At 42.2% G+C, this 10821-nt stretch overlaps 1 protein-coding gene across 4 annotated transcripts in view; it reads left to right on the top strand.

Annotated features, from left to right (window-relative positions):
* The first annotated feature begins 1173 nt into the window (after nucleotides 1–1173).
* The window catches only part of LOC106585469 (sarcoplasmic/endoplasmic reticulum calcium ATPase 2), a 29738-nt gene continuing 20090 nt past the window's right edge, over nucleotides 1174–10821 (top strand). The window contains exons 1-6 of one of the 4 annotated variants that reach the window (XM_045706885.1): nucleotides 1704–4324; nucleotides 4408–4589; nucleotides 5070–5087; nucleotides 5293–5375; nucleotides 7521–7625; nucleotides 9104–9242. In XM_045706885.1, the coding sequence (XP_045562841.1) occupies nucleotides 9155–9242 (88 nt within the window). In that variant the 5' untranslated portion in view covers nucleotides 1704–4324; nucleotides 4408–4589; nucleotides 5070–5087; ... (1 more) ...; nucleotides 7521–7625; nucleotides 9104–9154. The other 3 variants (XM_014171704.2, XM_014171703.2, XM_014171702.2) reach the window with 3 other exon arrangements.

Here is a 10821-nt window from a genome sequence, read left to right as displayed (position 1 = left end):
ATTGCCCGACCTCACTAATGCTCTTGTGGCTTAATGGAAGAAAGTTTTTAACATCTAATGGAAAGCTTTCCCAGAATAGTGGAGGCTGTTGTAGCAGCAAAGAGGGGACCAACTCCATATTATTGCCCATGATTTTAGAATGAGATGTTCGACGAGCAGGTGTCCACATACTTTGTCATGTAGTGTAACTCAATATACTGCGGACTGTCCTGACAGCCACAGTTAGTGGTCCCTCCCTGTGCCAGATGGATCGCGTGTGAATTCTAGAAGGCAGCTTGGCTCGGAACTGGTTGGGATAGAATTATAACTGAACAACAGGATCGGCCTTGTCCCACTGGAGGCTTCATTTAGAAGTGTCAACAGATGAAACAAGCCAGTCCTGTTACAAGAATGCCCCCTAATAAACACAGTGGGGTGTCATCTTAACCTAGTGCCCTTCGCTGACATACTACACGCCATCATAGTAGTTTGCCTGTGATTGCTTTGCATCACTTGGTTTGACAAAGAAATGCTGCCTTTGTTCACATCAAATTATGATTTCAGGTGAGGTGAGTGCATTCAAATATGTGCATGCTGCTAGGGTCCAGTCACTCTCATTGTTGTTGGTCATACTAATGTACGTAAATAATGGCTGTGGCTAGGTATGCAAACTCAGTGTGGATCACAATCTAGACTGGTACATAGACTTTCCATAGACAATATCCAGCCTGGTCAGTATCCCATGTCAAAGTATATTGATATAGTTCACAGTAAATAGTTAATGGCTTTTTATTTAGCTAATTTAATAATTCAGAGCAAACTCTGGCACTGGAGAGCATGCAGGCTTATATTACAGCCCTATGACTCAGCTAATTATGGCCCAGACTAAATCCCATGCTACATTTTATTTTAACATGGTGTGTTAATGATGCACTGGAATAAAAGCTTGTAGGTCGACACCTCTGGACCCTGAGTTGGGGAACCCTGAGCTAGGGCCTACTGATCCTGGGAAAGGGAAATGCATCAACCAGATTTTCTGCATCATATTCAGATTACTTCAGAGTATTGTTGTTTGACCGTGTTTGTCACTGACTGCTAATATCAAACTCTTGGTAAATCCTTACTTTTGAGAACATTTCCGGACTACTTCCGTCCAATGAGAGTAGTCCACATACTGAACATGCAAGGGGCAGTGTTGAGGCACTTTTGAACAAAACAGATGAGCACTACAGTGTGTTACCACTGAAGCTGAGACGGTAGACCTAACGCAAACCGAGGGTAGCGCAAGGATTGGACTGGGTGAATGCAGCCCTCAACAGTGGCGATTGCGGCTTTCTTTTCCACCATTTTTGGGGAGATAAGAGGACACCCAAAGTAACGTCAACATTCGTCGAAGGGTCATGTTTCGTTCCAAATAGCTCGTTCATAAGGCTAACAATTTACTATTCGTATCATCAGGCAGTTATCTGAATGCATATTTCATAGTTGGCAAGCTGTATTTTTTTTTTCTTCTGAAAGTGTTGACTTTTAAAGAGACGGAGGCGACTGAGTAACGTTAAACGAAATACAACTGACATAAGGAGCAGATAGTCCACCATGGATAACGCTCACACAAAGAGTGTTGAAGAAGTTTATAGCGATTTTTCTGTCAACGAAAGCACAGGACTTGGTTTGGACCAGGTGAAACGTCAGAAGGAGAAATGGGGCTCGAACGGTACGTGAACCTCTAGCTACACTTTTACCGGTATTTAAGCTAACTATATTTCACTGGCAAGGGAACGAGATCAGGGTTTCCCAAAGTCGGTCCTGGGCACTCCCCCGGTACACGTTTTGGTTTTTGCCCAAGCACTACACAGTTGATGATTCAAATAATGAAAGTTTGGGTGACCTTGGACTAGATAACGTACGGTCATTTGTGTCTGTTGTTATGGGGAGGGGGGGAGAGGTCAAATTATGACGTCAGTGATTTTCAGGTCTGAAAGTTGTCGCTCGAGAAAGAGGCCCGAGTTCCCGGGCTGGAATTCTGTTGGATAACCGTTCAACACGAATTTTCCCAGATGGAGCTCGTTCTTTTCCCGAGTTCCCAGTGGTCTTCAATGCACTGGTCTGAGATTTCCCAGTTCAGTTATTTTTAACGCTTCATTAGCTAAACGTCAGCACACACCCGGCTTGATCATTGGTTGACGTCATCGTAGACTACCTTGTGGGTTTCAATCTTACATTTACACAATTTACTGAACGAAGTAGTTACACGGGGGAATTGTCAAATTAGTTCATTTTCAAGGGTGTTTAAACCAGGCAGCAAGACTGCTGCGCTGACCTGTGCATTTGGGTCAGGATAGCCGCCCGCACAGGCCCATGTAGCTGGCTAACTAACGTTAGTTAAAACGAAAGCTGGTTCATAGGATCCTGTGGTCTGTCGTTTTTCTAGATGGTTATTTAGTAGTATTCTGCCGGCACCACAAATTATGACGTCGTGTGTATTGTAATGAAGAAACCTTCAGAATAAAAGCCCGTATTGCAATGTGGGTAACTCATTCAAAAGAATTAGCATTTTAGTCAATGGCAACTTTTATTGTGCCAACAAAAGAAAATAAATAATTTATTAAAGCAAATGTTTTAAACAATTTTTTTTATTTTTTTACACCAATAATGAAAAAATAATATGTTGACACTTTGGGCTATAGAGAACTTTTCTACCTGTCTCAGCTAAAGTGTATTGGAAAATGCTCAGTAGGATCTTAACTAACCAAATATATGTAGTTTTTGAGGGGAATGTGTCATACATATCCAGAAGCACTTCGTTCTCCACCCCATCCATAGCTGAGACGGGTTTTCTCTCTCCAGCCAATATGTACCCCATGTAAAGTCTATTACAGTGCATTGCGATGGAGGTGGAGAACAAAGTGCTGCTGGATATGTATGACACAGTCCCCCTCAAACTACACACACTTGGTTAGTAAAAACCCTACTGAGTATTTTCCATTCCAGTGTATCTGAGACGTGTAGTAACGTTTTTTTCTCTACATCCCAATAAGTATCCCATATAGTGTTTTGCATTGCAGTAAATGGAGTTGGAGTAAGGAGTCACTCTGTATTATACCTGTTGCCCAGCATGAGACCAATTAAAGTTTTGCAGACTCTATTGAGTAATTCCAATAACATGTCTTATTAAGTACATTTCTTAAAATGTAGCCTACACAATAGCTTTCAACGTAGTACACTTTTATTTGTTACATGCGCCGAATACAACGGGTATAGACTTTACCGTGAAATGCTTACTTACGAGCCCTTTCCCAACAATGCAGAGTTTTTGGAAAAGGAATTTTAACACAATAAAATAACGAGGCTATATACAAGGGGTACCGAGTCAATGTGCAGGGGTACGAGGTAATTGAGGTAATATGTACATGTAGGTAGGGGTAAAAGTGACTAAGCACTGAGGATGGATAATAAACAGCAGCGTATGTGAAAGTGTGTGTGGGGGTAGAAGCTGTTCAGGAGGCTTGGCGCTCTGGTATAGCATGCTGTGTGGTAGCCAGGAGAACAGTCTATGACTTGGGTGGCTGGAGTCTTTGACAATTTCTAGGGCCTTCCTCTGACATTGCCTGGTATAGAGGTCCTGGATAGCATGGAGCTCGGCCCCAGTGATGTACTGGGCCGTACGCATTAACCTCTATAACATCTTGCGGTCAGATGCCATGCAGTTGCCATACCAAGCAGTGATGCAGCCAGTCAAGATGCTCTCAGTGATGCAGCTGTAGAACTTTTTGATCTGCGGACCCATGACAAATCTTTTCAGTCCCCTGAGGTTAGAGTGGCGTTGTCGTGCCCTCTTCACAACTGTGTTGGTGTGTTTGGGCCATAATAGGTCCTTAGGGACGTGAACACAGAGGAACTCTAAGCTCTCGACCCACTCCACCACAGCCCTGTCAATGTGAATGGGGGCGTGCTCGGCCCTCGGTTTTCTGTAGTCCACATACCCGTATTTGTGTAAACTTTCAAAATAAAAGTGTATTTTATTTTTACGGCTCCTGACCAATTGTGCTATTTTGTATTTTTTTGTTGATGATCTTAAAACATTTTTTTTAACATGAGCAAAAAGAGCTTCTGGACATCAGAACAGCGATCACTTTCCTCGATTTGGATGAGGATTTGTACTTCAATGAGTCGGCGGCGAAGGACATCTGCTCATCCCGGACCATGCCCAAATCACAGACACTCGTAAAAGGAAGAGGCAACATTCTAGAGGTTGACGTGCGGGATACCTGACGAGACTACGTCGGCGAACGTGCAGTCACTGGAGAATAAACTGGACAAGCTCCATCAAGACTATCCTATCAATGTGAGCTGAAGAACTGTAATATCATATGTTCTCAGGACATGGTTGGACATGGAAAATATAAATCGAGTTGTTTTTTTCCACAGACGACGCAATCTCTACTGCACTCCGCACTGCCCTTTCCCACCTGAACTTCCTGACCCCAGGTGGTGAGGGTAGGCGGCAACAACATCCGCCACGCTGACCCTCAATGCAGGGGCCACTCAGGGATGCGTGCTTAGTCCCTTACTGTATTCCCTGGCCGGGCACGACTGATGACATGACGGTGGTAGGCCTGATCACTGACGATAATGAGACAGCCTATAGGGAGGAGGTCAGAGATACACACAAGATTATATATTGGATGTCTGACAACTTTCAAGGTGACCTCTGAGAAGATGGGTTAAATAGAATCCCTACACCACCATGAATTCAAACATTGAGTGGGCAATGTTCTTACCCTCTACGCTTTTGCTACCGTTAATGACTCAGCCAAACTCAAGGCTGTGGTTTCACGCAGTGAAAGCAATTAAATTAAGTCCCTGTTTTTAAAATTCCTGGTGGCAAAGTTTTAGCTTTGCACAATCTAAACCAGGACATGGGGGGTTAGTGGGAGTCATTGGGGTCGGTGGTAGTCAAAGCCGAGGTGGAGATCAACAAATTGCAATGCCATGTCATGCTATGTCAAAATGTAAGAACGTTACTAAACCATTTTCCCTAATGGTGTGTTCTCTTTTCCCTGATGCATTTTGGATTGGAACGTCTCCAGAGCTACCAGCTGAAGAAGGTAACACTTGTTGAAAATAGTCTATTGTAAAAATTAAACCTAATTCTGATATTTTCTCCAATTATTTGCAAAAGAGCTGATCTGATTGGTCAAAAGACCAATTTAGTGAAAAAGTATCCGGAATGGGCTGCCTGTGTAAACGCAGCCTATGTGATGCAGCATTATTTTCTTGATTTCATGTCATTTAACACCTTTCATTCTACAGGGAAGTCTCTATGGGAGCTTGTTGTTGAACAGTTTGAAGATTTACTTGTACGAATTCTTCTGCTGGCAGCTTGTATATCTTTTGTAAGTATATCACCTGGACAATTTTTTTTCTTCCTGAGATGGTGTTTAGGGCACACAAAATGTGGTACTGCTGCTGCTTGCCATGGGCCAGTTTTCCCCCTTTTAATAGGCTAGCCCTTGATATCAATCAGCCAAAATTTTACATTAGACAAGTATAGATTGATGTCTGTATTAGAAGCATGTCACTGTGGGGAATTTAGTCACAGTATTCTTGCTGTCACCGTAAAGGTTTAGATTAATATATTTTTTAATGCATTTGATTGCTTTGGTTTATTATGTAGATGTGTCAATCCCCTTATAAGCAAACCCCTAAATCATCTGATCATATGCTTGCTGTCTGGAGTTACTGAAAAAAGCTAATGAGAAGGAGTGGGCTGTCTAATGGAAAGGGAAAGTTTGTTTGGCCTCGTGGCATGAGGTGTGGACAGCAAGTGCAAATGTCTTCTGTTTTTATGCCTCTGCTGAGGTTACATTCATAGATCAGGTGGCTAAACAGCTGAGAAGGCTAGCTACACATCTGAGGAATGGTGACAACAGCAGTTGCTTGAATCGAGTTGCTATCACCATGTGTCTAACAAGACATTTGAGTCGTCTTGTACTCTTTCAGCGTAATCACTTCTATCAGGGTTCTCACTGGTAGTGTGCCTTTCGCCTCGTGTTTAGACATTTAACGTTACATCGTTATTGGTAGTAAGTTGCCTATACACAAGCTAAATGGTTTGGTGGAAATGTAACTGACAGCATGCAGTGATCTAGCCTAAATTCCATAGTCCTACAGTATTATCAGTGTACTGCTGCATCTGTGTTTACTATTCATGTTCTTAGGTAGTGGACAGACGGATGTTTTTGCATTGGAAAATCTAGTGTCCGATACCATGCGCATTGATTTGAGGAGATGGGGTCCTTTTGAGGCCAATATGGAGGATTCAAGAGCTGGAATCTATAATCCCTTGTGTGTGTGTGTTTTTTTTTTAGAGGAGCTGGTATGTAGTGTGCACAGCCGTGCGATATGAAGGTGTCAGTGGCTGCTGTCCGGGGGACAGGGCACCACTGAAGACCAAATTTGGGCTCTTACCTTCAGTGGGAGGGCACACGCCAGACGAATGCACCATGCCCGTCACTCCCATACTTTTGGCCGGTGGTCAGTTATGAAGTCAGATCTGACTGTGGGAGTAATAAACGGGTGCAGCAGGTTGTTCATGATGGTGTCTGTGTTATGCAGCTTTGTCTCGTTGAAGTGAATTCGTGTGCTCTTATTCTCAGCAGTTAAGAGGGACATTATTCAAATGAGTCCCACTCCCAGAAGAGTGTTTTTATCTCCTGTTTGTGAGAGAGGAGGAGTGCTGAGTTGGAGAAGAGCTTTACTAAATGCACAATGTGTGGGTTGTGATTGATTACAGAAGCAGTGGTCCTCCTGGTAACTGGTTTAATGTTTGTGGGGGGTTTGTTTGAGTTGGTAAGGTGGTTGTCTGTTGGTTTCAACTGCTCATATTTGATATGCATACTGTGTATGATACTGATTAATTTAGCCAAACGTACTGTTATGTGATGTGCTGACACTGATGCAGCATTACAAATCCAGTCCATCTTTTATAAGCTTTGTAGCCTTACTCTATTTTCTGTGTTTGATTGACAGTTTTCTAGTGCAAATGCAATTTATGTGCAAAATTTACCATAAACCTCAATTAAATCTGGCAGCATGATTTAATTAAATTCTGATTCAATAATCACCTCCTTATAATACACATTGTTGAAGAAAAGTTTCAAATTAAATCATGTTGCCAGATTAAAATGAGTTTAATGGTTAATTTTGCACTTATTAGCTCAAAGCTTTTAATTTAAAAAAATAAATAAATGTGACTGCCACTGCTAAGTTAATTAGTCATTTCAGATTGTATATTCTACCATGTTTGGGTCCATTGGCAGGCATGGATGAAGTTTGTTTTTTAACAGCTATGCTTTCTCCATGACATTTAGTACAACCTTATTTCACAACATACTTCAATCATAGCTTTCTTAACATGATTATGATCATTTAAATTCATAGTTGTAAGCGCGTAGTAAGTATCCAGGGGGAATAATGTTGGTACGTGCTCCTGTACTATGTGCAATAATGGATCATCTCGTTGTCTTGTTTACCGTTAGGTCTTGGCCTTATTCGAGGATGGAGAAGAAACAATCACAGCCTTTGTGGAGCCTTTTGTAATCTTACTCATTCTTATAGCCAATGCCATAGTGGGTGTGTGGCAGGTGAGCAACTTACATTACATCATTTAGACCTCTTTTACAGTATCTTGAATGTCTGTGTGGAGCTGCAATGACAAGTATTCAGAAACTCTTGTTTTGCTTGTATACTGCTAGCTAGTGACTATAGGCAAAACAGGCCACCATTAAAAAGTTACAGGTAGGAGTATCCACAAATCTCATACATTCTGCTTGCTGGTCACATGTCTGCTTTACGCTTTCCTCTTATTAATGTCATGCTTTTCAATAGAAAGTAAATGGGCAGAGGAAGGAAGTGGGTCATTGACTACATTTGAGACATGTTGATGTTTACACACAATGGTCTCTTAGCCATTCTCTAATCCATATTTGCAGTTTTTGCAAAGAAAAATCAGCCTGTAGCAACATAAAAAGGCTATATGCTCCCTTAGGATTTATTCATTCAGTTTAAACTCATGCATATTTCTGGCCTGCATGATTTTTGTCCAGAAGAACTAGGCTACATTTCCTCAGCTGTCTGTCAACATAGATGGCATGTTTGTGAGCAAATGACCTTGAACATTTGAATCCAATCCATTAAGCATTTATGCGCAGCCAAAGAATGAGCATAAAATATTGTCAATCACTCTGTTTCAAACAACAAGTTGATAGTTGTCTTTTTTACTCAGTTTTGATGCCCAATTTCTAGTGTCGGTTAGAATGTCTGTCGCACTGGTTGACTTTGCTTACGCTGCCTGGCAGCTCCTAGGAGGGATATCCAAACCACTGTGTGCCATGGAGGGATATCCAAACCACTGTGTGCCATGGAGTAGACTTTAACCTCTGTCCCCATAGCCCTAAATTACCATGCTCAACAGACAATTATAGGCTCTTTATTAACTTATATCAATCAATAAAATGTCATTCATAAATCTTTTTTCACATAAACTGTTTTCACAAAGTGCTATACAGATACCCAGCCTAAAACCCCAAAGAGCATGCAATATAGATGCAAAAGCACTTATATGTTGAAGCTGGCCAGGAAATGTGGACTTTAGAACCAAGCATTCTATTCCTCCAAGTTATTGAGTAAACACAAACGTGGATTTTCTTATTTAGCTGCTGTTCTCATAAATGTGACATTCCCAATGACGCAGTGTTAAGAACTTACACTTCTGTTTTCTTAAGCATAATCAGTACAGAAATTGACTATTTTCAGAATGTAAAATATGCAAAGGGAATCCCCTGGTCCTTGTCATGCACAATCTCTAAAATAGTTCCTGCTGTCTATGACTTTGGTTACATTTTTACAGGCACAACCATCAGAGTTAATGAAACAAAGTGGCATGGTTAGGCTGTTGAAGTGACAGATTGTGCCTTTTAAAGAAGTCACATATCTGCAGTTTGTGGGATGGTGAAAAGTCAAATTGGCTTATTTGATTTGAATTGGCTTCTAAAATGTCATCAGATCATCTATTTCAGTATGTAATATGTAACCGAACAGTCAACATTTCTAATCTACACAGGAACGCAATGCTGAGGATGCCATTGAAGCCCTTAAAGAGTACGAGCCTGAGATGGGTAAGGTCTACCGCCAGGACAGGAAGACCGTTCAGAGGATCAAGGCCAAAGAAATCGTGCCTGGAGACATCGTGGAGGTTGCTGGTAAGTTGGGCCTGTCTTTCTCGGTGCTGTAGGATGCATTAAACCCACATCATTTTTGGTGATTCAGTAATTTGGCTTATGAATAACCATTATTTAAGATTGAAGCAAAAACAGTTCTTAGTTTTCGTTAGGAAAAAAAGGACACTCCTTCTAATCTATTTTCACTCAAACCAGCATAGTTTGACACCTCAGTTAGGTACATTTTATTTTTAATCGGACTCATGAATCCAGGCATGGTTAGGCTTACATTTTAACAACAAAATCTCATTTAAATTCCCCTCTCCCCCAGTCCCACTGCAGAGGTGACACCCTACATGAGAGGTGTATTTTGGGATGTTTATATTAACCCATTGTCCCAGAGGACTAGGCACTAGTGGTGCTAAGGACCTCTCGAATCACGTGTGCATGTTTCCTGGGGTGCTAAACTCACGAAGGTGCACTGCACACGGCACACCACCTTAACGAGGCTCCCATTGCGTTCAACCATAGCACCATGCTAGCACATTCCCATTGGAGCCGGTAAACTGAACCTCGGAGTGGCTCATCTCTCACGTTTCCTCAATGCAGCTCATGAAAAAGTCTGGTATGACTTACCCAAAGACGGTGACTTTAGCAGAGAGAGAGAGACGTTTCTGATTGATTTTCAGAGGAATTGTGTCCTGAAAAGCATGTGGCTGCAGTGCAGCAGGGGATGGACATGGATGTAGTCAACTGATGTGCAGTAAAATACTGGAGTCCTTGAAGAGCTAATGTTATCATGATACTTGGTTTAACCCTAAGCCACTGAGGTGATACTGTGTTTTTCTGTGCATAGTGGTGGGTTTTATTTTTAGCCTGAATAGCCTGTCTAGATTATGGAATCATGGTGTATTTATAGCAGGCAGTGACGGTAGTTCCTTTCTGGGGAAAAGTGTTGCCGTGTATGACGTGGGACTCCAAGCAGGACTCCAAACTCACCTTGAGAAGGGCACCGGCAGCACAGTGCATTTGCTGCTCGCTCGTTTCTATTAAACCCATTGTTTTAGAGTGACGGAACATTTGGTTTGGGGGTTAAAGTTTAACAATACCTTCATGATGGTATGGTTACAAAGTGGATCCTGGATGTATTAGTGGGTGTTCTGTATATTTGCCTTTATTTGTTGCACAGGAATCCTTGACTGGTCCTTGCTGTGTAAAACTATGATCGAGTATAGGCGTGATTGGTTGTGTAGAGTGAAGGTCGCTTATGGTTTTGCTGTATGTTTACTCAGGAAAATGGATAACGGCCTTGCTCGGAAACCAGACTCTCTTCAAGGGAACAGTCGGTAAAGCAGATATTGTCAGAGTGATGCATTGTGGATGCTGTCAGGTGGAGATTGAGAATGTCATTGGGGAAATCCTGCAGAGCCTTTTCAGATTGGTTTCTGTGAGGCTCCTTTCTGAATGTTTGCCCAAATCCCCAGTGTGACCCCCTGCCATGCAGGAAGGCTGGTCATGACGCAGATGCCAGCTTACTGCTGAGGCAGAGGACGCAGGCTGCGCTGACTGGCTGAACTGTGAGCAGAATACTAAACGGGCCAATCTCTGGCCTTGCCTGTCA

Source organism: Salmo salar, chromosome ssa24 (genome assembly GCF_905237065.1).
Source record: "Salmo salar chromosome ssa24, Ssal_v3.1, whole genome shotgun sequence".
Lineage (NCBI taxonomy): Eukaryota > Metazoa > Chordata > Actinopteri > Salmoniformes > Salmonidae > Salmo > Salmo salar.
Note: the sequence above shows the minus strand (reverse complement) of the source record. Positions and strands in the feature narration are given on the sequence as shown.